General features: G+C 43.9%; 10 protein-coding genes across 65 annotated transcripts in view; 5 read left to right on the top strand and 5 right to left on the bottom strand.

The window, feature by feature from the left end:
- Window positions 1–1,057: 1,057 nt before the first annotated feature.
- Window positions 1,058–11,845, top strand: LOC6528413 (ell-associated factor Eaf). The gene is made up of 8 exons (XM_002089423.3): window positions 1,058–1,182; window positions 1,849–2,684; window positions 2,753–2,845; window positions 8,621–8,759; window positions 8,818–9,041; window positions 9,152–9,239; window positions 9,296–9,755; window positions 9,817–11,845. The coding sequence occupies exons 2-8, from the start codon at window positions 2,558–2,560 to the stop codon at window positions 10,189–10,191; spliced, it is 1,506 nt and encodes a 501-aa protein (XP_002089459.1). The 5' UTR covers window positions 1,058–1,182; window positions 1,849–2,557; the 3' UTR covers window positions 10,192–11,845.
- LOC26535646 lies at window positions 4,379–4,862 on the bottom strand. The gene is made up of 2 exons (XM_015199163.2): window positions 4,754–4,862; window positions 4,379–4,704 (listed from the first exon to the last, which is right to left on the bottom strand). The coding sequence occupies exons 1-2, from the start codon at window positions 4,776–4,778 to the stop codon at window positions 4,475–4,477; spliced, it is 255 nt and encodes an 84-aa protein (XP_015054649.1). The 5' UTR covers window positions 4,779–4,862; the 3' UTR covers window positions 4,379–4,474.
- Window positions 4,984–6,029, bottom strand: LOC6528414 (leucine-rich repeat extensin-like protein 3). Its single transcript, XM_002089424.4, has 2 exons — window positions 5,919–6,029; window positions 4,984–5,807 (listed from the first exon to the last, which is right to left on the bottom strand). The coding sequence occupies exons 1-2, from the start codon at window positions 5,953–5,955 to the stop codon at window positions 5,017–5,019; spliced, it is 828 nt and encodes a 275-aa protein (XP_002089460.2). The 5' UTR covers window positions 5,956–6,029; the 3' UTR covers window positions 4,984–5,016.
- On the bottom strand, window positions 6,323–6,888 carry LOC26535026. Its single transcript, XM_015199086.2, has 2 exons — window positions 6,792–6,888; window positions 6,323–6,738 (listed from the first exon to the last, which is right to left on the bottom strand). The coding sequence occupies exons 1-2, from the start codon at window positions 6,814–6,816 to the stop codon at window positions 6,350–6,352; spliced, it is 414 nt and encodes a 137-aa protein (XP_015054572.1). The 5' UTR covers window positions 6,817–6,888; the 3' UTR covers window positions 6,323–6,349.
- On the bottom strand, window positions 7,254–8,016 carry LOC26536187. Its single transcript, XM_015199220.3, has 2 exons — window positions 7,920–8,016; window positions 7,254–7,858 (listed from the first exon to the last, which is right to left on the bottom strand). Exons 1-2 carry the CDS (start codon window positions 7,942–7,944, stop codon window positions 7,293–7,295), a joined length of 591 nt encoding a protein of 196 aa, XP_015054706.1. The 5' UTR covers window positions 7,945–8,016; the 3' UTR covers window positions 7,254–7,292.
- A 263-nt stretch (window positions 11,846–12,108) lies between the features above and the next one.
- On the top strand, window positions 12,109–13,500 carry LOC6528412 (lactoylglutathione lyase). Its single transcript, XM_002089422.3, has 5 exons — window positions 12,109–12,265; window positions 12,335–12,471; window positions 12,558–12,644; window positions 13,085–13,198; window positions 13,256–13,500. Exons 1-5 carry the CDS (start codon window positions 12,194–12,196, stop codon window positions 13,374–13,376), a joined length of 531 nt encoding a protein of 176 aa, XP_002089458.1. The 5' UTR covers window positions 12,109–12,193; the 3' UTR covers window positions 13,377–13,500.
- Window positions 13,501–13,570: 70 nt separating this feature from the next.
- On the top strand, window positions 13,571–16,215 carry LOC6528411 (gustatory receptor for sugar taste 43a). Of its 6 annotated transcripts, XM_002089421.3 has the most exons (9): window positions 13,571–14,052; window positions 14,115–14,169; window positions 14,576–14,708; window positions 14,779–14,941; window positions 15,004–15,147; window positions 15,203–15,343; window positions 15,410–15,488; window positions 15,545–15,896; window positions 15,958–16,215. In XM_002089421.3, exons 1-9 carry the CDS (start codon window positions 13,899–13,901, stop codon window positions 16,018–16,020), a joined length of 1,284 nt encoding a protein of 427 aa, XP_002089457.2. In that variant the 5' UTR covers window positions 13,571–13,898; the 3' UTR covers window positions 16,021–16,215. The 6 variants fall into 6 exon arrangements, with proteins under 6 accessions (XP_002089457.2, XP_015054375.2, XP_039226211.1 ...); XM_015198889.2 differs by having other exon boundaries at window positions 15,203–15,488; XM_039370277.1 differs by having other exon boundaries at window positions 14,564–14,708; window positions 15,545–16,215.
- LOC6528410 (putative pre-mRNA-splicing factor ATP-dependent RNA helicase PRP1) lies at window positions 16,023–19,614 on the bottom strand. 2 transcript variants are annotated; one of them, XM_002089420.3, is made up of 7 exons: window positions 19,455–19,613; window positions 18,607–19,400; window positions 17,869–18,342; window positions 17,540–17,803; window positions 16,839–16,961; window positions 16,422–16,775; window positions 16,023–16,366 (listed from the first exon to the last, which is right to left on the bottom strand). In XM_002089420.3, exons 1-7 carry the CDS (start codon window positions 19,505–19,507, stop codon window positions 16,239–16,241), a joined length of 2,190 nt encoding a protein of 729 aa, XP_002089456.1. In that variant the 5' UTR covers window positions 19,508–19,613; the 3' UTR covers window positions 16,023–16,238. The 2 variants fall into 2 exon arrangements, with proteins under 2 accessions (XP_002089456.1, XP_015053933.1); XM_015198447.3 differs by lacking the exons at window positions 16,023–16,366; window positions 16,422–16,775 and having other exon boundaries at window positions 16,909–17,070; window positions 19,455–19,614.
- A 317-nt stretch (window positions 19,615–19,931) lies between these two features.
- On the top strand, window positions 19,932–24,658 carry LOC6528409 (kinesin-like protein costa). The gene is made up of 4 exons (XM_002089419.3): window positions 19,932–20,708; window positions 20,767–21,472; window positions 21,528–21,931; window positions 21,994–24,658. The coding sequence occupies exons 1-4, from the start codon at window positions 20,063–20,065 to the stop codon at window positions 23,793–23,795; spliced, it is 3,558 nt and encodes a 1,185-aa protein (XP_002089455.1). The 5' UTR covers window positions 19,932–20,062; the 3' UTR covers window positions 23,796–24,658.
- Window positions 24,659–25,058: 400 nt separating this feature from the next.
- LOC6528407 (Down syndrome cell adhesion molecule-like protein Dscam2) overlaps window positions 25,059–27,010 on the top strand; it is a 61,264-nt gene continuing 59,312 nt past the window's right edge. For 33 of the 50 annotated variants that reach the window (XM_039371571.2, XM_039371570.2, XM_015198902.3 and 30 more), the window contains exon 1: window positions 25,060–25,475. The gene's annotated coding sequence lies outside the window, so the exon portion shown is untranslated. Of the gene's footprint in view, window positions 25,476–27,010 lie in introns of all 50 variants that reach the window. The other 17 variants (XM_039371532.2, XM_039371548.2, XM_039371551.2 and 14 more) reach the window with 1 other exon arrangement.

Here is a 27,010-nt window from a genome sequence, read left to right as displayed (position 1 = left end):
AATTAGAAATAGGCAAAAAAATTTTGAAATTAATAAAGAACAAGCGAGATTATATATTCGAGTTCCCTGACTATCAGATATCCGTTACTCAGCTATTGGAAGTGCAAACGAGAAATTTCAAACTTTGTATGGCACATCGATAAAAATTGGGAAAAGCAATAATAAAATAGAAAATACCTTTACCAAATTATCATAATTGTGGGCGTGACATTTTCGGGCGGTTTGCGCAAATTGAGCTGCGTTGTTGTCTATGTCGTATACATACGTAATTTACATACTTATATAGTCCGAATTTCGGACTCCGAAACGCTTCTTTCTACCTGTAATATACTTTTCAACGAACCTCGTACACCCTACAAGTGTGGACATGACAAATTGATACAAATGGGCAAGGCAAATAACGACTCGGCCAGTGATCCTGAACACGAACATATGTAAGTAATGTGTAGGGTTTGAAACGCTTTCTAACTCTAGAAGAAACAGAGATAAAGATATTTATTATTTTAAATTAACAGCTCCTTACGAAAAAATAGAATGCCCAATCGATTTATGATTTGTTGACCCAACAAATAATTTCAAAATGATTGGCAAACGGGTCATTAAAAGCAATAAAAGAACTGTCGTTCATTTCGAAAAGACATATATTTTAAACGGAGTGTTGAATATTTATTGGGGCATTTTGGGCCACCGATCTCAACAGCTTTAATTTTTTTAAATTTCAGTATACCAACTTTGCTTCCCATATTTGCCTAACTAATCCTTTTAATTCACAATATGGAGTTCCAAAGAGCATTACAAACCGGAAACGGTTTTCATCGAACCATCGTGGTAGTTATTCAATTCAACGACTCTATCTATATTCATAGTATTCTTCTTCCTATATATATAATTAGTTATAGTTGAGTTTCTAAATTAAATTTAGGGATTCTATCAATAAGTTTCCAGCAAAAGGTTTTGAACGGCACTAACCGAAATGTAATTATGTGGTTGGAATACTGGCTTAAATCGCAGCAAAGAGCTCAACCACGATTTGTGAAATGTATTGTGCCTGCGGTCACTCTATTTTCGATAGAAATCATTTTGGTCAGGTCAGGTCTGGTATTTTCGGCATTTGCCACCAGTGCGGCCGCACTGAATCGTAAAAAAGTAAAAAGAGAAGCAACAGCGTGTGGTGTAAATAATGTAAGACAATGGAATATTGTAAAAACAATCAGCAATTGGGATCAGTGTGCTCGAATCAAGTTCGATTGGAGCGGCGGAAAAGTGGTTGGCAGTTAGCAGTGCGCAACGCAGTTGTGGAAAACGCAGCACACCCACACACAGCCAGAGTGCACACACATATTGACTGATGATTTTCGTCTACGTTTCAATTCGATTTTCGGAAATTTCACCTTCGCGTTGCTGTTTTTCGGCTATTTCAAACTTGTTTTCAGCTGTGCGCGCCCCGCCCCCCAACTCCCGCCCCTTTCGTTCCGCTGGCAGCCGCTCACTTTTTAACTTGCTTACGTATTACGTTCGCGAGCCAATTCGCAGTGTAAACCGTACATTACAAACGCAAAATCTCGCATAATTCCACGCACATTACTCGTCCGCCGGCTTCCAGTTTCCCCGTTGTCTCCTGTAATTGTCGTATGGAAATCGTGTGACGCCAAAAAGAAAATACGGATCGGTGGAAAGTCGTGAAAAGCGCAGGAAAACCCAACCAAATGTGTGTCAAAGAGGAGCAGCAGCAGGTGTAAATGTAGTGTTCTAAAGCGCTGCAATCCTGTGCGTGTGTGTGTGTGTGTCGCAAACATATGGCAGCAAATAAATATTAATCGCACTTGATATTTTCGCCATACTCCGCAGATTGAAGACTTATGCTGCCGCCAAGCAAAAGTGTCTAAGTAGTGGTAGGGTTCGCAAAGTGTGCCAAGCAATCCAACCCAGAATCCCAGAACCATTTCCAATGACAAATGTAACAACCGAAACCCACCAGCCGCCCTGAGGAAGCAGAAGAAAGTTTGCCGACCCACCACCACCACCCCCCGATTTTGTATAATTTCGTTTTCGTTTACTTGTTAACCCTCCGCTCGAGAACGTGGTTTCTTTTGCGACGTGCAATACTCTGTGGCAGAAGTCTTGCATCGTTCCAAAAGAGAGCAGCACGTGGAGCGACGAGCACGGCCGTAAAATACCCAAGTCCGTGGCCACCAAGCTGCAGCGTCTCAAGGCCAAGGCGTCTGCGAGCCAGCACTACGGCGGCAACTATCGCAAGCCCTCGTCCGCAGCGTCAGCGTCCGTCGGCAGCCACAGCGAGTGCAGCGACAGGAGCGTATCTGCTGCGCTCCACGGCGGGTATAGCCATCAACGCGGTGGCGCCGCCGAGGAGCCCCACTTTGCTCTGGCGGATGTGGCCGAGAAGTCATATCAAAGCAACAGCAGCAGCAGCAACCACAACAACAATTATCAAAAGTCAAACCACACCAGTGCCAATTACAACCACGCCAACTACATCAACCACCCACAAAGCGTCACCACCAACCTGCCTTATCAGCCCAACAGCAATACCAGCCCGATGATAATGACCAAACAGAAGAATTCGCTGGCCGAGCGCCTCAACATCGGCGAGGAGGTGCGGGAACTGAAGCTGGGCGCAACCTTCAATCCGAAGAACACCTCGACCGCCTTTCACACTATCAAATGTAAGTGCTGAGAATAATCAGGGGATTATCAGAACCCAGAACTCACCCACAAACGCCTCGTCTTGCAGATGACTTCAAGCCAGCGAGCGTGGACACCAGCCGCATGGCATCTGTGGACGTCGGCTCCAACAATCAAGTTACTGTTACCGTGCCAAATTCAGGTGAGTGTACTCGAAAGAGTTGAACAGCATTGCACTGAATTTTGAGTTCGGTTTTTGTCCAGGTGTCTTTTTGACGTCATAAAGTATTTATTTTTCAACTGCAAGTATTTATTTCGGGCACAATTTAAATGTTGTGAATAAACAATAGTTATCCAATCTACAATCGACAAATGACTTAAAAAAGTTAACCGATACTAAGGTTGTGCCGAAAAGCAAGCTGAATTTTGACCGGCTTGGTCGAATGCAGGTGTTTAAATTCAAGTAACAGATACCGGAATGTGCATCTCGCCCAGAAGCTTCATAAAAATTACTTCGAGCTATCAAGAATACGTGCATCAAGTCAGTTTCAGATACAGCTACCCTCAGAATTATTAACATATTTATATTATTAATTCCTGGAAACAAATAGCCTAAATATCTTTATTAGGAATGCACATGTATATTTTTTTTATTGCCTCTTATTAAAACGGATTTTATATCCTTTTACAAGGAGAGTTTGGTTGCATAAACCTGACGCCAATCACCGTGTTATAGTGGAAAATCAGATAATGAAATAAGTAATAATATTTAATAGTATTTGGTGCAAACGAAGTACGGCTTGGGATTATTGATCAATAGTTATTGATTAAAACTCGAAAATGTTGACCTAATTACCCACAGTTTTGTTAAAGTCTTTTAAACTCAGTTAAAGTAGGTTTCTGTTTAAGATCATTGTCTCTGATTATTTCGGCCTGCATCGGCTATCTGATGACATAATGCATAATCCATTAGACGAGACAAACCAGTTGCAATGTCTATTCAAAGATACAAATTACTGGCTAGCCCTGTGTAATATTTGAATCGAAAAGGAGAGAAAAGGCCAGCGCTGGAGCAAAGACACCAAATTACAGCAACTCAGGAAAAATGCAGCCAAGCGTTCAAGTCTTTCTCCTCGGCCTCTCAATACTGGTATTATTCCGCTATGCTCTTTGTGGCCAGACATTGTCGTCGTCATCGTCTGTGGGCCGTCGACTGTGGTGGGGCTGATGCTTTGGACCCCATTGCGGCCGAGTTGGCTTGTGTAACGCTCCGTTGATTGCGAGCGCCAAATCGCCCAAGAGTTTAAGCGGCGGTGGCGACAACACAAGCGGAATTTGGTCAAGTGTGGGTCTCTGGAAGTGGTGCGTTCCAAGTGCAGCCAAATGCTCACAATGATGAACATGTTTCCAGTTTGGTACCGTCCACAGCCAAATTTCCGTCCACGGTTTCAATTGAACACTTTTGGCGTGCTTCAATAGCCAAAGAAAGAATAGCAATGGAAGTCTCTGGTAGTAAACTAAGTTGAATTTAAAAGTATTTTTGATAATACATTGTTACGCATTGATTCATACTTATTCTTCTAACTTGATATCAAATTAGTTTCTGGAAAGATGTGTGGGGTCTCTCAAATTCCCCCAGTCTCCCCGTCTGAACTTTATGAGTTCAACTACAAGCTAGAAGCTCCGCCCTGTTAGCGTCTAAAACGCTTAGATGTGGCAATTTGTAAACCGCAAGTCAAATGTAATGAAAATTTATTGCAAAATGTTTTGTGACTCGAAGAGAGGTCACGCTTAGCAAAGCTGGTTTTTAAAGAACGGATGATTATTTGGATTATTTTGGCAGGAACGCTAAGCCAGCCTTGAATAGGTCAGTTATATTGTCCGAGGACGCACTTCCCTGCCGACTGTCCCCGAAAATCTCCATTAGTGATCCCAGGTTAAAAGCCGTAGAAAGGCCCTTCTTGATTTCGTTTGCAGTAGAATTTAAAAGTCTACTTTTGACTTCCGTTAGAAGGGGCAATACGACCAACGCACTGTACGAGTATACCTGCAGGCAGACAACTATGTTCCTAAATCAGTATGATCTTTGCTGATGGCGAATGATGCTCACCAACAATTAAAACTCCGATGCGCATTGTAAACTTATCCCCTTGGCGACGGAGTCCACGTTAATGGAGTCAGTTGCAGCCGGAACCCGACCACCTGCCGAGTTATATAGTCAGCATGATAATTGCTATTAACGGCCAGGCCGGACCGTGAATATCACGCTATGAATAGCAGGAATTACTGAAATGAGTAATCCATCGGAAGATTCAGATGGATTCATATTTAACACAAAGGTTGAATGTATTATTATTTATTCAGTTTGGCCTATTATCCCCGCCGCTTGGTTCTGGAGACTATGTCACGCATGGGACACGCTCCGAACCTCAGAAACGATCTGGCCGCCACGGGTTGATAAATCTTGGGGCAGTAGGGCTTCTGGCAATTCATGGGCGGCGGACAGTAGGGTGGCACGCAGCTTGCAATCCTGCCTTCAATGTTTCCGGGAATACACATTGGAGAGGTGCAGGGACTCGGGCAGTAAGGTTGCCAGCAGGTCGGTGGGAGCCTACAGCCCGGCTCTTTGCATGGTGGATAGCAATCTGGCGGGACGCACTTGGGATCGCAGTGTGGCGATCTGCAGGGATAGCAGTAGGGTGGCTGGCAAATCGTGGGGCAGTAAGGCATATAGCACCAGGGAAAATAGGAGCCATCGGGGTACTCCAGACCGTCCGATATGTGTGCCGGTGGCAGAAATGGTGCCTCTGTACTGCTTACCACTGATGTAGACGGAGCAGAAGGAGGCGGTGGTGGTGGTGGAGGTGGAGGTGGTGGTGGCCGCGGTGGCGGTTTTGGTTTCGGTCGGTTGGACGAGGGCGGGGGATAGTATTGCGGAGGCCTCGGGCAGAGTTTCTGCACTTTGTGGGCCAGTATGTCAAATAGAAAACATCGCCTGGATGATGTTATATGCACCTCTTCAAGAGCTTGGCCCAGCGACGGAACCCACTCGGCTCCATATTTCTTTCCAGAATTAGCCTCCGCAATGGCATTTACCAGATCTGCGGTTAGTTTCTTAAGCTTGAGGTGGTCCTGCGTCCTACATAGCTGCGCCCACAGAAGACCTGCAAAGTGGATGCTATTATCTCATGCAAAAATTGGTAGTTCACCTGATTTGAAAACTCAGGTAGGCTGCCATTTCTGCCTAGGTTCTTATCTCAATTTGTTCAACTTACATGTCATGAGCAGTAAGAGCCGAAACTTTCCGTTCATTTCGAGCGACTTTCCGACCTGAATACTTATGTAAATTAGTTATATGCATATTTCCTAACAAGCAGACAAAAATTAAAATGCCACGATGTAATCAAATAGGCAACACTCAATATCCGTGAGTAGCATCACTAAAAGCAGCTACTCTTAAATAAATACAAAGACAGTATCACTAAACTGATTGATGCACTATTTGTATAAGCTCAAGGCACATTTGTAAAACATCTGATCTTAAATATTTTAATACGCATTTTTTTAAAGCTTAATCTGGAAATGATGCATTGAACAATGCTATCACTTTCAACCAAATAATACATTTTATAATACATCCAATCTATTTGGCACAGCACAAAAATGTTTCCACGAGAGATAAGATCCATCTAGCAGCAGTAGCTTTTTATTCTTCTAAGTGGTCCAGAACGTTTATTTTCTTGGTTATACAATCTTTAAAAAGACCAATTGCTATATCTAGTTTCTTGTCTCTATTTTGTTCTTGTGATCTAGCTGATACACGCGACTTTTCATCTGCGAAGACGATTGTAATGTTCGAAATTTTGATGGTCGGGAGGATTATGTAGTTTTGCACAGTATTCTCGTTGGTTGTCTGGAAATCGATCCTTGCCGGAAGCTTGCGCTCTGCTTTCATTTCTATGACGCAAAGCATTATAAGTGTGTCAATCGTGGCCGAGTCCTGTCGCCCTTTAATGTTCTGATCCAGCCAGGACTTCAGCTCGTTTATTTCATTCAGCACTGCTCCTATTTCCCATTGAAATAGGTAGAAAATGGCTAAAGAATAAAGGCTTACTTTGGTTCTGGTTCGAATAGCAACTCGGACTTACCAATGTGTACAGCAAGCCGTCGCATTTTCGATTTCAGGGATACCACTCTGATTTTACCTTATATATTCCATGTGCCAAATCCATTAGTCAAACTTTGCATTAACTGGTCGCAAAAGCAGCGAATTGCCTTAGCAAAAAAGATCAATATTGGATACCTGAAAATCATGGCTACGCCCTTAATTTTTATCAGTGGGGGCTTTCGACCCTATAAAGAACAGTTATTGATGATCACTATGTCTTCTCCTTATAATCATCAAGATCCGGCAATTTTAGGAGCTAAAAAGTTGTTAGAGATTAGGCATGCGCATTCTAGTGGCGCCTATGGAGACAAAGTACACGTAACCGGCACTGTGAAAACAGTCTCTTACTCCAGAGACATCAGACTATAAAAATGTATTTTGCCTTTTTAAAAAAAGCTTTCCTCAAATATCAAATGTTCCCGTTTGAATTGAATAAAAAACATTTTAGCCTGTATGTGTATTTTAAATTTAGAAAGTGCGTTTACGCTCTGATTACATTAAGTTCTTTGATTTTCATGAGGACGCACTTCTTAACGTCCGCAGGCAATCCTTTCTGCGTCCTTTTTTCGTACCTCGATCTGAAGGCAGGCTTGGCATCTTTAGTGCGGCTAGCAGGTCGGATTATTATGGTCGCGTTTTTAGATTTCTCTTGGTATTTCTCCAGCGCCTTTTGATCCTTCACGATGACAACCGTAATCGGTGGTAAAATAATTTCCGGCATGCTGATGTTGTTCGTGATCGTATTTAAATTACGGATTTTTTGTTCCCCAAGAGAAGCGTCTAAGCCGGGATTTTTTCCGTTACCTGTTTCTGATTTGCAAAGCTTGATAAGTGTGTTTAAGAACTTCCTCTTTACGTCCTTATCGGGACTAGTATTTTCCTTATTATCGGAATTAGGTTTCGTGTTATCCGTTACAAACTCAGCTTCACTTTTACCATTGAAAATTTCATGCAGCTTTGCGAACTTATTCTCGAAGTGTTTTTGGATGTGGTCAACGACAAATAAAAATGGCTTTGAATTTGAAATGTGGAGCACACAGAACAGCACTATAAATGTCTCAAATTGAAATTATTGTTCGGGTGACTACTTTGAGAACTGCAAACTCACCCAAAAATATCGTGCAAACCCGCATTGTGCGTTGTAAGAAGAGGACTGAATTATTTCAGTCCAATGACAGAAACAAATGGACGCAGTCTTGATTTGCGAAAAAGCCGCAAATAATCCATTGGTACCAGATCACATTTAAATTTAGGTATAAAACGACTTTCCAAAAACGCGCTACCAACCTAAATCTTTAAGCGTTTCGGCAAAAGAAACGAGTACTTAAAGGGTATAAATACATAAGTCAAATGCATGAGACTAGCGCTTTTGTTCTATAGCACAATTGTTTCTATACTAATTCTAGGTATCCTTTGGATAAAATTTGAAAAAAAATAATTTTTTTTAAAAATACTTATTATTTTACTCAAATTTGAAGGTAAAATTTTGAATTTTGAAGGTAAAATAAAACCAGAAAGGAAGCTAGCTTTGGCAAAAAGAAGCTTATGTAACCTAGCAGTAATTATATATTACGGGAAAAACAGTAAATTTATTATGAAAAACAACGGAATTAAATTATTTTCCCGCTGTTATTATGGCCACTATATTATATTTTTTGGATTTCTAGGTTGAATTTCAAACTTCTGAATAAATCTAGTATTCCTCGACAAGGGTATGAACCCAGCAATGTAATTATTTTAATGTTTACGGTCCCGTACTTGATATAATGATGGTGCCAAAGCATTCATTACTTCTTATTTAACTTGCAGAAAGTTCCGGAGTGCCTCATACAGTTTATAAGGGTAATCAGAGAGAATATGCAAAGGAGTGTTTGATGATCTACGACAAGGAGACGGGCGCCATCACAATAGAAAAGCTAAATCACAATATTCAAGTAAAGAAGACCAGGCAAGTGCTTTAATCAAAGGGGATTCCGAGCAGCAAGCTTAAATGTACAATCCTGCAGAAGCGAAGTCACCAGCAAGTCAGTTCAGCTGCCCGGTCAGCATGCTTCCGTGAATATGGGCCAGGGTCAGCTCCACAGTCAGGGTGCGAACGGAGCGGGAACGGGACAGGGACCAATATCAGCACCTGGGCATGGCTCCGGAACAGCACCCAAAATGGAGAACAGCACAATGCGAATCTCAACCAAGACGAAGGTTTCTACCGGCAGCCGCAGAAATAACATTAGTAAGTAAAAACAAATTGTATAATTGTTCAGCTTACTTAAAACCTGGAAACTGTAACTCGAATAAGATTGAAGCGTTTGCTCTAATTGTTCTATATATTAATATTTTCAGTTGACTTCAAGCCGCGCAATTCGCCAATGCAACAGAGCTCACCATCGCGTCCAGTGCCAGTCCACCGCAGCCCCCAATCTGCGCCGGCGTATGTTCCTTGCGTAGCATCCTTGACGACGTATGATTAATAGAATTAACTTTCAGTTGGGACGCAAACAATGCACAGCAGACGTTGCCCAGCATTCCCTTGATCACCGATGACGATGACTTTGGGTTGAGGGCGGCCCTACACAACAGCGGCCATGCGAACACATCAGGCTCATCAACTGGCTCCGCAACAGGTCAAACGGATTTTGGATCTATTTCCTCGTCCTCTCACATTGGCAAGCAGCGGCAGGCTCCCCCGCACGGCCACGGAAAGCGCCAGCAGATGCACCAGCGCCAAAGCCCACCAATGGCTCAGCAGCAACAGCCATCGAACTATGGGCGTGGTTACAATGGCGGTCAAAGCCACGCACAACAACAGCGGCAACGGAACTCGCCGCAGCAGCAGCGTCCTCCTGCTTATGGCCACGGCAATAGCATGACCATGGACTTAGACTCGACCAGGGAGCAAGAACTGACCTCGCAGTCCGTGGCGCAAGCGGCTGCCGCTTTGGAACAGGTACGTTGTGATTGTGAATAAGTATTGTGCATTGCTAATCTGGGGGTTTCCTTTCCTGCAGCAAATTGGGGGTGCACTGAGTGCATCGAGCTCCAGTTCGGAGTCGGATTCCAGCGACAGTGACAGTGGCAGCGATTCGGATGACAGCACTGAAGATGATCGTCCCATGGAGGGCCAGCAGCCGGTGTATCAGAATCAAAACCACCAGCAACAGCAAATGGCGCAGCAGCATCTTAATCAGCTGCCCAACCTGGGCCTTGGCTCCATATCACCAGCATATGGAAGCAATCATCAACAGCAGCAGCAGCAGATGGTGCCCCATCAACAGCAGCAGAAGCAACAGTCCGGCATTTATGCGTCCAATGGTGGCTTTCCAAACGATTTGCTACAAAATGATCTGCAGTTGTCGTCAAATTCGTCCGACGATGACGACTAGTAGCTATTTAAAGTTTGATCTTATTTGCCTTCTTTTGACTAAACCAACGACAACAAGAGCAACAACAATTATTGATATTCTGTCTATATGCGTGTAATTTGTAATTATTGAGAGGTGATTTTACTTGCTAGTGAAATTTTTTTAAATAAATTCTTAGTTCTATACCACGATATCCACAAAAATATATTAATTAATTTTAAATATTAATTTTAGACCTTCCAAATGTGCTGGTAAACATTGAACTAAATCGAAAAAAGATTAATCAAACATTGAACTAAAACGAAAAAAGATTAATCAAAATCATAAGTATAAACATCAATAAAAGTCTATATTTGTCAGTACATATTCGTTTTTAGTACAAGCAAGTGATTATGTAAAACTTGTTGGCACACTAATAGATCACACGCAAATAAAACCAACAATTATGCTATAAAAAATAACCAAGAGATAACAGACGATGTAGAGGATGCAACTGAGGAAATTATTTAGTTTGTAATAAAAATACTGCAAATCAAGAAAAATAATTTTAAGTTTTCCAGAAAATTGTGACCACTTTGATTTTTTGCCATTAACCACGCATTTTAATTTAAGCCTAAAATTCTTATTAATATATTCAGATACCAAAAGCGCAAAGAAACATATTTCAAATGATATTTTCAAGTGTTATTTTGTTTCCCTTTACTTCGCTAATTTTTGTAGTCAAGCTTACATTTATCGTTGGCGCTTTAGTTATTTTAATGAAAAAGTAAAAGCTATTTAACTTCGTTTTTGATTAATTTGTTAGTTATATTTATCACGAATGTATTTTTCAGCCTCTTCTCTTTATTAGTCACATAATTGTGCGGTATAGACATTTGTGTTTTTAGCTCATGTTTATTTTAATATATTTGTATTTTTTTAATTAATTTTTAATATATATTATTACGATTTTGTTATGAGCTTGCAATAGTTAAAAGCAACGAAGGAAAATAAATGTGAAACGAAATACCCGGCCTGGTGAAAGTCCTTTTTATTTGTATTTCCCCCAGAATGTCAAAATAATTTGTTACACTGGTGAGCAGAAATTCTCTACTCACTGAAAAAAAACTCCTTCCATATGTGAGCGTGCACGAGGTCCAGATACACACTTATACTTACTGAGATAAACACTATTTAATTTGCCAAGCCAACAATGAATTGTATTTATGAAGTACCATCCACGAGAGAAACGACCAATAACTGAGAAAAAGCGAAATGATGATAATACAAATTAATTTTTGTACATGCAAATGCGCCTAGGATTAAATGGTTTTTGCTCTAGAAGGAGTAATTGGGACATTCAATACCAACTCCAACAACAAATTATGAACAAATCATCATCAACTAAACGACAAAAAGATAATGCAGCTAATCATAAGCACAATATACACAAGCAAAGAATCTAGATCTAATTATGTAACTAATTCTGTATAGAGTCCGAGAATGCCTAAGATCACAATGAAATCCAGCAAGTAAAATAGTCTTATTGGTAAGCAAATATATATATATATATGTATATTATATACAAACATGCATGTACACGACTTTATACACAAAACATATAAGAAGATTACTTTTCGTTAAATTAGTTATAATACCGACCATTAAACAGTCAACAATCAATTACAAATATTAATCCATGCGTTTAATATGAATTATTGGGAATAAAAACTTTTAAATCCTATACGCTTAGCTGTCGGACAAAAATGAGCAGTTTATTTGGTTTTTAAAGTTTTAAAAGCCAATCCTCTGTTGGGGATTTTATTTGACAAATACATATGTGAAATTTGTGTTTTTCAAATATTTTATAAATGCGAGGGTATAAATTAGTCGGTTCGCAACCCAAGTTACTTTTCGCGCGCTTAAATTGCGTGCAGATTCTAGCCACCCGATAGTATGTTTTACCGGTCGAGCGACGGTCACACTAATAAGTTCCTCGCGGATTGTATCAACAGGTGTTGATTAATTGGCCAAAAGTATCGAAATGGGCGACGTTACAGGATTGAGCAATGCCGAGGCCGACGAGCTGTGCCAGAAGCCGGATTCGTCCACCAAGGTGAGTGGGTGCCAACCGGCCCAGGCCGCCTTATCACAGAGTGCCACTGACCCGCTGTCGGCGGCGTAGGATTTCCTCTTCCAGCAAACCATGTACCGCATCAAGGATCCACGCCGGTCGCTGCCCTTCTACACGGGCGTCCTTGGCATGACCTTGCTGGTGAAACTGGATTTCCCCGAGGCTAAGTTCTCGCTGTACTTCCTGGGGTAAGGTCGATTGCTCCGGCTTATCTTGATGCCCACCAGTCAAACTGATATTGATACAATGACAATCGTTTTTTTATCTGATCCAGCTACGAGAACGCCGCCGACGTGCCAAAGGATCCCAAGGAACGACGCAGCTGGGCAATGAGCCGCAAGGCCACCATTGAGTTGACCCAGTAAGTGGTTTTCCATAAGCAAGCGATTTGCGATGTTGCATATGAATTGGCCCGGATGTCATGAATCTAGGAAAGCTTATTAAAATACTCTATAAGGGCGATTCAATAGCATTCCTAATACCGATGTAAATACTATCTACAATGAGCTCTTACAACAGAAACTCCGCAGTCGGATGTAATTCCATTCAAAGGAATTTGTACTTATATGTGGTAGATACATATATTCTTGCTCTGAAGATATGTGCTTAAATGGAATTAGTTTATTTTTAAATTGTATTATATCCAATATCGTAATTCGTATCTTAATTCGGTCTTTAGTTGTTAGTAATTGACAAATAACGTATTGAAACTTACAACCAAGCTCGTGGCACTCGATTATATATGTACTTTAAAAGAAATACGTATAGCTCTATAATTATATCTTCTGCCATCACCCGTAGCAACTGGGGCACTGAGAGCGATCCGGATCAGAGCTACCACACCGGCAATACCGATCCACGTGGCTTCGGACACATTGGAGTCCTGGTGCCCGACGTGTACGCCGCCTGCCAGCGGTAAGTAATGTAAATGGGAAGGTGGTGACCTTTTTTTCAAAAATATCCTTCCCGCAGCTTCCAAGAGCTTGGCGTTGACTTCGTAAAGAAGCCCGACGACGGTCGTATGAAGGGACTGGCCTTCATCAAGGACCCGGATGGCTACTGGATCGAGATCTTCAATGCACACTCCGTCTAGTCCGGCTGGCAGATAGTTTTAATTTGATTGTGCATCTGCCACTGTTCCTTAATAGCGATTCCCACCACTCAGCTACTGAGCTACGGAGTGGAGTCACTACAATAAATGAGAATTTGTGTAATAATTGGCCTGTGGACCTCATTCACCTGGGTGCACCTGTCGCAGCTGCCGCAGCTGTCAACGCCGGCCCCAAAATAATTGGCTCCTGCTCCTGTGTCCTTTCCGGCTTGGTATTTTCACACGCTAATTATTATTTACATCGCGGACAGCCGAGCTTTTTGATAAGCAAATGTGTTACTCACTCGCACATGGGGTGGTGTTTGCCCAGACGGTCTGCGAGGGTCATGTGGAAGCGGTGTGAGTGCTATGGGGGGCGGTCCGCTAATAATAGTCAAATATGGGAGCGCAGTATTTGTTTGGTGTCGAATATGGCGTTTTGCAATTTAAGGTCCTGTATGTGGCCACTTGGGAACAGTTCTCGCCCGGAGGTCCTACTGCTAGTGTTCCTCGTCGTAAAATACCATGGAGATATCCCAGCCCAGCATCGGCATCTTCTACGTCAGCAAAGTCCTAGCCCTGGCTCCATATGCTACTGCCCGGAACTCCAAGGGCCAAGTGGAAATCGGTCGCAGTTGGCTCTTCACGGTATACTCGGCCACGTTAACGGTGGTCATGGGTAAGTTAGGCAGCCGCAGGGGATGAAATCCTTCTGACCAAGAGCTATCCACATCTGCATAGTTTTTCTCACCTATCGGGGACTCTTGTTCGATGCCAACTCCGAAATACCAGTGCGGTAGGTACTTCCGACTTGCTGTTGGAACTTTTGTTTCATTAATGTGTCCTACTTGTATGGTCCCAGTCCTGTGCCGTTCCCTTACTAATCTTTACGTGCTTGTTCACGCGAGGGTTTCAAATTAGTGACACTCGAAATGAAAATTTCCATAGAATCCATATCTACATGATGTGTTTCTTCAGATTTGAATGCTTAGTTTCTAACGTTCCTTTTTGTAAAAAAGGATATGAATTAGTAGCTAGGGAGTGTCACTACTTTGATCTTAGTTGTGTGTATACTTTTCTCTATTTTTCACTATCTAATCATCACCTCTGCTCCCCTTCCAAACACATTTGATCTTGACCAATTAATTGCTCTGACAAACTGCAAACAAAACCAACCAACAAATCAAAAGTGCATCTTTTAGAATGAAGTCGGCAACGTCGAAGGTGGTGACGGCCCTGGACGTTTCTGTGGTTGTCATGGCCATTGTATCCGGTGTTTACTGTGGTCTTTTTAGCCTTAACGACACTCTCGAGCTCAACGATCGCCTAAACAAGGTGAGACCACGGAAAACAAAGGTCTTATTCCTAACATTTCATTACACTCCCGTATTTATTATATCCACAGATCGATAGTACTTTAAATGCGTACAACAACTTTCGAAGAGATCGATGGCGAGCCTTGGGAATGGCTGCCGTCTCCTTGGTGGCCATTTCCCTTCTGGTCGGCCTCGATGTCGGGACGTGGATGCGCATTGCCCAGGATATGAACATTGCTCAGTCGGATACGGGTATATATTTCCACTTATTATTTAAAATAAATCCAAATTCGTTTTCATTTTCCCTTTGACAGAGCTCAATGTGCACTGGTACATTCCCTTTTACAGTCTCTACTTCATACTCACGGGCTTGCAAGTTAATTTTGCCAACACGGCTTACGGACTTGGCAGGCGCTTTGGACGCCTGAATCGAATGCTTTCGAGCAGCTTTCTTGCAGGTAAGTGGTACATTCAATTTCTACGATCATTGATTGGTTGTGACGCACCCAACAGAGAACAACGCAACCAGTGCCATTAAAACCCAAAAAGTCAGCACCGTCAAGAACATAAGCTTAAATCGCCCTTCAATGCCATCGGCACTCCATGCGAGCCTGACGAAGCTGAACGGCGAAACCCAAGCCAGCGAATCCACAGGTGACAAGGCAGCCGCCCGCAGTCTAATCCTCAACGTGGAGTTACTCAAATTGGGATATTTTCCAGCCAAAAACAAGGGGTTGCTCCTGAAATCTCTGGCGGACAGTCACGAGTCGCTGGGAAAGTGTGTCCATCTCTTGTCCAAGTAAAGTTATTCCACATCCCATGTTGCTTGCTTTTTACCCTTTCCGAATTTGACAGCTCCTTCGGCATTGCGGTTCTCTTCATCCTGCTGTCCTGTCTACTGCATCTTGTAGCTACGGCCTATTTCCTCTTTTTGGAACTGCTCAGCAAGCGGGATAACGGGTACCTGTGGGTGCAGATGCTCTGGATTTGCTTTCATTTCCTGCGATTGCTCATGGTGGTGGAGCCGTGCCACTTGGCTGCCCGAGAGTCCCGCAAAACGATCCAGATTGTTTGTGAGATCGAGCGGAAAGTGCACGAGCCTATCCTCGCGGAGGCGGTTAAGAAGTTTTGGCAGCAGTTACTCGTGGTAGATGCTGACTTCTCCGCCTGTGGATTGTGTCGCGTTAACCGCACCATTCTAACATCGGTAATGATTTGTACTATCATAAATAATATCACCGTATTATTCTTTTGTTTTCTGTTTGCAGTTTGCATCGGCCATAGCCACCTATCTCGTAATTCTCATTCAGTTTCAACGGACCAATGGGTAATGTTTTTAGATATACAAAAAGTGGCTTTTTTATTAACACTATTAACTAAACGGAGTTCTTGGATATCATGATCTGTTAAAGTGTCTATGTGCTTGAATTAGGTTAGCAAACAATAAAAAGCAAACGGGTTATTTTTCTTAGAACTTGCTAAAATTCACACACTCATATCATCATCCATGATCCCTTCCTCATATTACAACTACCCATACTCTGGGGACTTAAAAACCCTTCTGGTATTGCTTGGTCTCCATCCGCTGCTGTAGCAACTCCAGCTGTCGTTTCGCCTCGCACTGAGGGAAGTTATTCAAGTCATAATATTGAGGCGCCAGGGAGAACAACCATTCAGCTATTAAAGAAAGAAATGCTTACAAAATTGATCCTGGACGTGGAAAGCTACTTACGTTTTACATCTGTCACAGTGCGAATGTAGTTCTTTGTGGTCAGCACAAACTCATTGTAGATGACCCAATCGGGCTTGTGGTCGAGACACGTCGACGGATGCAGCTGCACGTTCTGGTTGTCTTTGATGGTCAGATAGTAACCAGTGCGCTCCAGGTGAGCCACCTGCATGAAGAAGCCCTGCACGAGGGCCTTGCGTATGTTTACGTAGTAGTCCTTTGATGTGAATTCCGTGCTCGTGCGCCGCAAGTTGAAGCGGTCCATGATCCTAGCCAGCTGCTGGCGCACGTTATCTGCACTCTTCAGCGATCGGAAGTTTATGAAGTTCTCATAGCACCAATTTGGATCCTCACTGCCTGAAAGCGTCAAAGCAACAATTATTATTCTATTTCCGATAGGGGTTTGCTTGGTTTACTTACTCTGCTTAAAGGCGTGATAGACATTCAGCAAGGTCAGGTGGTCTCCGTCTATATGGGCGAATCGCATCTTGGCCTCGTCGGCAGCTTTCTTTGCCTCGTTGGGACGAACGAAGCATTGTGGGACTTTGGCACGTTTGAATTGGGTTGGTTTCGATTAAGCGCAAGTTCAAAACAATTTTTTACATAAACAAATAGATTGTGCTTACTTTTTGTCAGCTAGGCAATCTAGAGGCTTGATTCAAAGATTGATTGCATTTGTGAGTTGCAAGTGCGTTCAATGAACATTAAAAGATAAAAACAATATCTATTTGGGCATACTTGGCTCATCATTCCATTCAAATAATGGGCTTTGACTATTAACGCATGTGCAACTTTTTTTTCGAGTTGAATGCAAAGAACAAATAAATTGAAAAACTTTCTCCTTTGCATTGTTTCTTAAGAAATTACATAAATTCTTTTAAGAATATCAAAAATTCTTCCTCAAAACTTCGAAGACTTTCAATTTACAAATGAAGAAGTGAATCATGGCTGCCACTTCAACGGATACAATGTTTATGTATGCATCCGAACAAATCTAAATAAAGTACTAGTCTTACGTATTTGAAAAACGAAGAGTGGCAGCCGTGAAAGTATTCGTGCGAGACCTGAGTGGACTTCTTAACTTATCGAAGACAGTTTCTTAGAGTTGTATTTTATCTCACCCGACAACATGGCCGTTATGGAAAGTATTTCATTGGAGCAGTTGTGTTGGCAGCTGGCGATCAGCATCTTGGCCAGCTGCGGATCCAAGGGAAACTCGGACATAACGGCGCCCAGGTCCGTAAGATTGCCGTCATCATCCAGGGCGGCCAGATAATTGAGCAGCTCCAGGGCACGCATCAGGGTCTCTGGAGCAGGGGGGTCCATGAAATCAAAATGAACCAGGTCGTCGATTCCCAACTTCTTGAGCTGCAGAACCACAGTGCCTGGTGAGAAATGAGTAGCCGGGTATGAGAAATTGAGTAATGTATTATATGGATATAGACATTACCCAAATTGGAGCGCAGGATTTCTGGGTAGGTGTTGTCCTGCATCTCGTTCTTAAACGCCTTTTCCGTGTACAGACGGAAACACTTTCCAGGACGCGTACGTCCAGCACGACCGGCTCTCTGCTGTGCAGACGCTTTCGAAATGGGGGAGACGAGAAGACTCTCCACTCGAATGCGAGGATTGTACACTTTTTGCTTGGCGAAGCCTGGATCGATCACGAACACCACTCCGTCAATGGTCAGCGAGGTTTCGGCGATGTTGGTGGACACCACCACCTTGCGTCCTATCGCGCCATTGGCATTTGGCGGTGGGGCCGCCTCAAAAATGCGCTGTTGCAAATTGGGCGGCAACGTGGAGTACAAGGGAATGCATTTTAGCTCTCCAATTTCAGAGCCCAAATTGTCGATCTCGCGCTTGATGCGCTTGCACGCCTCCTCAATCTCTTCCTGTCCCGTGAGGAACATAAGGATATCACCTAATGTTGCAAAATAAAGTTTGAGTTAAGTTTGCAATGGGCAAAGTGTAATAAATATTATTGGAATTTAAGAACTTCCCATCGGCAATAGAAAGTTGATCTCTTGCCTTGCACTTTTGCTTTTGGCAAAGCTAAGAAATTGACTTCCAATAATTTTATAAATATTTTGAATAGAAATTGTTGGGATTATCGTATAAGATTACTATAAATGCCGATGAGGAAGCAACTTGTGATATAAACTTTTAGCGAAATCCATAAACTTACCCTCGATTTCCTCACACATGTGTATCTGAATGACCGTACGAATGGCAGCCTCTAGGTAATCCCTTTCTGGTTCGGGTGTGTAGAAGATCTCCACGGGATGTGTGCGACCGGGCACATTCATGAGCGGTGCGTTGTCAAAATACTGCTGGAACTTGCCGGCGTCCAGTGTGGCGGACATGACCACCAGCTTAAGGTCGTTGCGCTGACGGATGACTTCCTTGAGCACGCCCATGAGGATGTCCGTGGCCAGGGTCCGCTCGTGAGCCTCGTCGAGCAGGATGACCTGGTACTGCTCCAACATAGGATCAGACATGGCCTCGCGCAACAACATACCGTCGGTCATGTACTTGAGCAGCGTCTTGGCCGTGGAGCAGTCCTCGAAACGAATGGAGTACCCGACCTCTTCGCCCAGTTTAACGTCCATCTCCTCCGAAACGCGCTGGGCCACGGACATGGCGGCAACTCGACGTGGCTGGGTGCAGGAAACGCCTTTGCGCCCCTTGGACACTGCAAAGTCCACACACCACTGCGGGATCTGGGTCGTCTTGCCGGAGCCTGTCTCGCCCACCAGCACAATGCATTGGTGCTGGCTGAGCAGCCGCATGAAGTCCGCCTGGTACTCAAATACGGGCAGCGCAATGCGCTTCTTGTAGAGATTCTGGTACCGTTGCGAATACGGCGTGTTGGTCAGTGGGTTCATCGTGGGCGGCTGCTTGTTGGGCACAAATCCGCCCAGGATCTGGGCCACTGTGCCGGCAGCGGCTGCCGCCGACGAGGAGGACGCCTCTGTCTCCCTGTGGAGAAACAAGCATTAAACTACTGCCGTGTGGTGGCACTAACACACTTACTTCTTCGCCTTGCTGCCGTAGGTCTCCCCTACTTCAATTCGACGCTTGGACATGCTGTTTTATGCTGATTACTGGACTTAATTCTCAAAACGAAGCGTTTAGCACAAAAAAAAACACGCGCTCAGTGAGACCTTTTAACATACCAACCATGCTGAATGAAGTTTTTCAAAATACCAAAATGTATACTGTTTAAATACCATAAATAGCAAAGATCAACACCAACACTTGCCAGCAAGTTTGGTATTCTTAAATACTTTCACTTATTTGTTGAAATATGTCGATAAGAATCTAAGTTGCGAAAATTATTGTATACGTATTAATGTATACAAACTTGGAATTGACTTTCGGTATCAATTTGGTTGAAATGTACTTGCGCCTGTAGTCATTTTAAAAGGATTGAACGGTTTGTTTCGTTCGATTAACAAGAATACATGGATTTGGTATTTTCGGCTTGTGTTGGCGCTCTAGCTGTGGCCACACTATTCCATTGTATCGATTCGGAGGGAGCTGAATTTTTGCACGTATTTTAAAGTGCAAAGATGCGAAACAAAGCTCAGAATACCGAATGAAAGAGCTCCTCCGAGAACAGGACTAGTTGCTTAACCACCATGGAAATACCCATTCAGGTAGCGGTGCGCATCTTCCCGCATAGAGAACTCAAGGACTTGTTAAGGAGCTTTGGTCCCTCAGAGCTCAAAAAGGATGTGCAAGCAGAGGATGAGGGGGCGGACTCCAAGGACCCTGCGGTACAAGCTACGGTGGCTAAAATAAACATTGCGGCAAAGGCGGACCCAAACGGGAATGTTAAGGAGGGCAGTGCGACCGATTCGAAGACGATTCCAGATGCCAATGGCAACGACAGCGGCCACAGGGATTACCCGGACTCCGCATATTGCGTCCAGGCTATTCCCATCAGCGCTTCTGCCCTAGGATTGCCCAGTGCTCTTCCAGGGGGAGATCCCATGGACAGCATTGCGGCTGGACTGATCCAAGTGGGTCCCCACACGGTTCCTGTCACTCACGCCCTGTCCAGCAGCAGCTCCCAGGAGCAAGTGTACCACCAAACGGTCTTTCCGCTCATTACCCTGTTTCTGGAAGGTTTTGACGCATCTGTAGTCACCTACGGTCAGCGGGGCCAGGGCAAAAGCTACACGCTCTACGGAAACGTCCATGACCGTTCCCTGACTGATTCCACAGAAGGAGTCGTCCACCTTTGTGTCCGTGACATTTTCTCGCACATATCATCGCATCCAGGTGAGTTTATTAGAGGGTCTTATTAGCATAGATATCCTAATTCCATTTTTACTTTAAGGACGCACCTATGCCATCAACGTGGGATTCGTGGAGATATGCGGAGGTGAAGTATGCGACTTGTTGGGCATGGGTAACATACACTGCACCAACGTCGATGCCGTCTTTCACTGGCTGCAAGTGGGTCTATCGGCTCGCCAACCGCTACCGGCGCACACCTTATTCACGCTTACCCTGGAGCAGCAGTGGGTGTCCAAGGAAGGGCTATTGCAGCACCGCTTGTCCACGGCCAGTTTCTCGGATCTTTGCGGCACTGAGCGATGTGGCGAACAGCCACCGGGCCGTCCCCTCGATGCTGGCCTGTGTATGCTAGAGCAGGTGATCAGCACTCTTACAGATCCAGGCCTCATGTACGGGGTCAATGGCAACATTCCGTATGGTCAGACCACACTTACCACTCTCCTGAAGGACTCGTTCGGCGGACGGGCTCAGACGCTTGTGATTCTGTGTGTGTCACCGCTTGAAGAGCATTTGGCCGAGACTCTGGGCAACCTGCAGTTCGCCTTTAAGGTGCAGTGCGTGCGTAATTTTGTAATTATGAACACCTACTCCGATGACAACACGGTGATAGTTCAGCCGGCTGCTCCAGTTTCCAATACCTCTGCTGGACCTCTGGCGCAGGCGGGACCTGGGGACAACTTTGGCCTGCAATTCGCAGCGAGCCAATGGTCTAAATTAGTGACCAACGCTGAGGGGCTGTTTTCCAAGTATGTGTACACGTTATTTCTAATGTGAAACTTTTAACGACGAAGACATTTCTAGGCTGATAGATTCCAAGCTAATTACTGAAGTGGAGAAGGAGCAGATCGAGGAGTGGCTTTTTCTCAAACAGGAGTGCGAGGAGTGTCTCAGCTCAACGGAGGCTATGCGTCAGCAAAAACAGCTGGTTCCCATTCTGGAGGCCGAGGAGCCCGAGGAGGCTAATTCTGAGCCGCCAAACTCCGACAATGAAAACGACACAGACAATGAGTCGCATCGGCCCGATCTAGACGACAAAATAGAAAGCCTAATGGAGGAATTTCGCGACAAAACAGACGCCCTTATCCTTGAAAAGCACGCTGATTATCTATCCAAGCACCCGAAGGCGGTTATGCAAAGCCAGGACCGCGAGAATGGATCACAACCACCACCAGAAAATGGCGATGATCGCAAAATCAGCATTGGCAGTATGTCCTTACTTCGCACATCCTCTATTATACAGTAACATTTTGGTTTCTCATTCAAACAGGTCGAAGGAGAAGTGTTCAGCCAGGTGCTAGCTTAAGTACTGCAGAGCTCGCCATGCTTAATCGAGTAGCTTCCCAGCAGCCTTCTCTGCCCATTGATCCTGAATCGGTCGTTGATCCTCTGGAAAGTTCTTCGGGCGAGGGACTTCGTCAGGCAGCTCTCGCTGCCGCCGCTGCCACTGCTCCTATTGAACAGCTGCAAAAAAAATTGCGCAAACTAGTAGCCGAGATTGAGGGCAAGCAACGACAGTTGCAGGAAATTGAAGAGACAATCCAGGTAAAACAAAACATAATCGCCGAATTGATCAAGAACAGTGATACACGTAGCCATGCAAAACAAAGATTTCACAAAAAACGGGCCAAGCTGGAGACCGAGTGTGACAAGGCCAAGAAGCAGCTCGGTAAAGCACTAGTTCAAGGCCGGGATCAGTCGGAAATTGAGCGATGGACTACGATAATCGGACACCTCGAGCGTCGTCTAGAGGACCTTAGCTCCATGAAGCATATTGCTGGTGAGAGCGGACAGAAGGTGAAGAAGCTTCAGCAATCGGTAGGCGAGTCACGAAAGCAGGCCGATGATCTAGAGAAGAAGCTTCGAAAGGAGTGTAAGTTGCGCTCTCAGATGGAGGCGGAGCTGGCCAAGCTGCGAGAGTCTAGGGAGACTGGCAAAGAGCTAGTGAACGCCCAAGGCTCTCCTGAGCAACAGGGCCGCCAATTAAAGGCAGTGCAGGCTAGGATTACGCACCTTAATCACATTTTGCGCGAGAAGTCGGATAACCTAGAGGAGCAGCCGGGACCAGAGCAGCAAGAGAGCTTGCGTCATGAGATCCGCAACCTGCGCGGAACTCGTGACTTATTGTTAGAAGAGCGCTGTCATCTGGACCGCAAGCTTAAGCGGGACAAGGTGCTGTCTCAAAAAGAGGAGCGCAAGCTGCTCGAGTGCGATGAGGCCATCGAGGCCATAGATGCGGCCATAGAATTCAAGAACGAAATGATCACGGGCCACCGCTCCATCGACACGAGCGACCGAATCCAGCGGGAGAAGGGAGAACAGATGTTGATGGCCCGCTTAAATCGTCTCTCAACGGAGGAGATGCGAACGCTTCTGTACAAATACTTCACCAAGGTTATTGACTTGCGCGACTCCTCACGCAAGCTGGAACTGCAGCTGGTGCAGTTGGAGCGCGAGCGGGATGCCTGGGAGTGGAAGGAGCGCGTTCTGTCGAATGCCGTGCGCCAGGCTAGACTGGAAGGCGAACGAAATGCGGTGCTGCTGCAGCGTCAGCATGAAATGAAACTCACATTGATGCTGCGTCACATGGCAGAGGAAACTTCGGCCAGCTCAGCCAGCTACGGAGACCGCGCTTTGGCACCCGCCTGTAGCAGTGATTTCGACTACGATCATTTTTACAAAGGTGACGGTAATCCAAGTAAGGCACTGATCAAAGCGCCAAAGCCGATACCAACCGGTTCCGCGCTGGACAAGTACAAGGACAAAGAGCAACGCAGCGGGCGCAACCTCTTTGCCAAGTTCCATGTACTCACCAGGTACGCTTCAGCTGCTGCAGCCGGGTCCTCAGGCTCCACGGCCGAAGAATCCACAGCCCTCATTGAGTCAACCACCACGGCAACGGCAACCACAACGTCTACAACCACTACCGGAGCCATCGGTAAAGTAAAGGAAAAGGCCCTGGTCAGCTTCAGGCCGGAGCAGCTGAAGCGACTGATGCCAGCGCCGACGGCCACGAAAGTGACGCGTCAGAAGAACAAAATAATTATTCAGGATGCAAGTCGTCGAAATTAAATACGAATTTACCCATTTCCAGTCCATTACGATATTATCTGGTTAAGCCAAATAGCCATATACAATTAATAACCCTGAGTCGAAATCCAGCCACTTTAATAATTAAGTCGACAATATTTTGAATACAGTTTGCTAAATCCTTAAGCTCATATCCAGCACATAAAACAAAGAAATGATTAAGATTGTTTACAACAAAATTATTCATTTTAATTAATCGTTCGTTTTAAAAATTATGCGTTTGTAAGACGGATTAGTTCATTAGTTTAGTGCTTGTCGTTTAACTTATTGAAGTGGTTATAGTTCGATATATTTTTAAGTGTGAAGCAAAGATCCTGGTATAAGAACTGAACAAGTTTCGTCCACAGTCATGACACAAATAGAGCACACATGGTTCTCATTCTGGATCTTTAGCTGGGGAGCATTTATTTTACAAACCCTTACACGTACACCTAGCATATGGAAATAACTATCCTCATGAGATTCAACCGCAAAGACTTGACCTGATACTTAAGATACTCGCAAGACAAACCGTACACAAAACTCGCTCAAAGTGTTGACCTACACATCCTCACTGTTTAACTTGTACATAACAATAATTGTTAGGTTACCATTTAGTTTTAATTGATTTTGTTAGTTTTAGGTTAGTTGTAACACTATTGTGTCTTCCCTCGAATTTTTATTGACTTCCGCTACCAACTACTACAATACACGTACTAAATACCCAAGTGTTAACATTTAATACTCTACCAAAAGCATTTACTTTGTACTTAATGCTTAATATGCGCAGTATTTGTGCTATTTGTATCCAATACTAATTTTTCACTTACATTAAAATTCAACACTTTTTGGTTGTGTATAACGTATTTTCTGTAGTCATTCGGATAGGTGAAGTTTCTAGATATATGTCACTATATCCGAGTAACTTAAATTGATATTAATGTATGTATGTACCCTCAATATCAACATATATTTCGCATAATCGCTTGGCATGGCTTTGTGTGGATATTGTTGGAAAAGCAAATAAATATATACAAACCAAAATAATCATATATTGAGTGTTTTATTTAGAAAACAAAATTAATATTGTACAAGATAAAATCCAAACAAACAAAGTCCACACAGCAACAGGTGAAAAATGTCCAAGAAATTTCCCAAACAATCGCCCCTTCAGACACACACACACATTGAAAGCGGAAAGAGAGAGAGAGAGTGCCGGTTTGAGCGGAGTATCTGAATCCGATGGCGAGTATCTGAGCATCCGATTCAGTCTTGTTTGGACCGTCGAGCGATCGAGAACCGGATTTCAGCGTTAGTCGGCGAATCGCGAGAGCGTGTGTGTATTTGTGTGTGAGCGTTGTTTTGGGACACCGATACGGATACGGGTACGGATATACGGCAGCGGTACGCGATTAGCAATCCCCCAACCGGTTGCAGTGGTGCTGGTGCACCTCCAAATAAGTGAATAATAGTGTTTAAAGGTATCTGAAAGATAGCCAAGAGCAGAGCAAAGTATCTGTGTTTGTGTGTGCGGTGTTTTTGTGCGGAGTCGCCACCCCCGTGGATTAGTGGCACCCTGCTGCAAATAGCCCACCACTCTCACTGAGTGTAATAGTGTGTGTGTAAACAATTTAATTAAATTTTGCATTTAAACAACAATCAGCATCAGTAGCAGCTATAACGGTAAGAAAAGTCGGCAGTTCCGTTCGGAAATTTTCACCGTTGTCTGGCAACTTCTTTGTGCCCGTTGTGTATGTATAGGTTGCATGCGGAAGTGTGCGTAAGTCCTGCCCACGCCCACTGAGTAGCGCTAGTCTGCAAAAACAATTGCGGGATGCTGTATGTTAATATTTAATCGGTTAACTGATAAAAGTCTTGGGTCTTTCTATTGATTTTTCGCCAAACGTTAAGTTTTCCTGATTTTAGAATGCAAAAACGGTTACTTTATGCCCTGTATTACCCACACTAGCGAAAGGGTGTGAAAATGTACTGCCTTGAGGGAGGAAAATACATGTTCTGCGACCATCAACGCAGTTTAATGGTAGATTTCTGAATGTCTTGTTTCATATATAGGGAGTTTTTATACATTTCGTGCTAGCTTTTATTTATAAATCGACTTTTAGAGGCAATAATTGCAGTTGTGAATTTTCAGCGAATTTTTTTTCGGCGCATGCGCCCTTGGAACCGCATAAAAGCAACTCTGCGATTACCGTTGTATTCGCCTGGGCGTCCATGGTTATGTTTGTATGTTAGTGTGTGTGCAACCTGTGCCTCCTGCCGCCAGGTCCTTGGTCCTTTATCCTTTGTCCCCGTCAGGTAGTTTTCAGTTTTCCCTACTCAAAACGCCTCATTCTCAAGAACCTTTTTAAATTCCTGGCAGTTTCCATGTGGCACACATACGCCGTGATCCTTTATACGCATATGTATATGTGTGTGTGTGTGTGCTAGCAGGATGCGAGTGTTGGTTCATCCCCTGCTTGTAAAATCTCTGAAATTCCGTGCAGCTGCCTTCGCCCTTTCCTTGCTGCTGTGTCTGAAGTTTCCACTATTTGATTTTGCAAGTGTTGCACTACCCTCCGCCTCCTCCCCCGCCTCCTTCTCCGTCTGCTGGCGATATACTTTTTATTTTCCTGCTTCTTTTCTGTATTTTTGTCGGCTCGCCATCCTGTTGCTAGGCGGGTTTTTCCCACTAGCTGGGCTAGTGCCAATTTTCTATGTTTCAAAGTTCCCTGCTTAAAATGTTCTGTGAATTACAGAGGTATTTGCAGTAATATTATTAAAAATATTTCTAGGCACTATTGATTTATTTGCTGTTTTGGTACAAAAACTTACCACGCCCACTCTAACGCCCACAAACCGCCAAAAAACTGTTAGTGTTGAAGTCTCTCCTTCGCATTTCCACTAGCAGAGTAACGGGTATTAGATAGTCGGGGAACTCGACTCTCTCGTTCTCTCTAAAAACATTTTTAAGCAATTCTTTCTATTGGTGTCTTCATTTTTATGGACCATCGTGCCATTTCAGTTAATAGATCCTGGAAATCGTTGAATATCGGAAATTCGAAAAAAGCATATGCAGCTGTGGATCGAAGTATTCAATATATTATTTCATCTTCTTTAAGGAAAGTTGTAAATATTTTAAAATATATGTAACCATATACGTATATATGTATATTGCACATTCAAGCTCAAACAAATATCCTGTGGTCGCTCTTATCGAT

Source organism: Drosophila yakuba, chromosome 2L, assembly GCF_016746365.2.
Source record: "Drosophila yakuba strain Tai18E2 chromosome 2L, Prin_Dyak_Tai18E2_2.1, whole genome shotgun sequence".
Classification (NCBI taxonomy): domain Eukaryota; kingdom Metazoa; phylum Arthropoda; class Insecta; order Diptera; family Drosophilidae; genus Drosophila; species Drosophila yakuba.
Note: the sequence above shows the minus strand (reverse complement) of the source record. Positions and strands in the feature narration are given on the sequence as shown.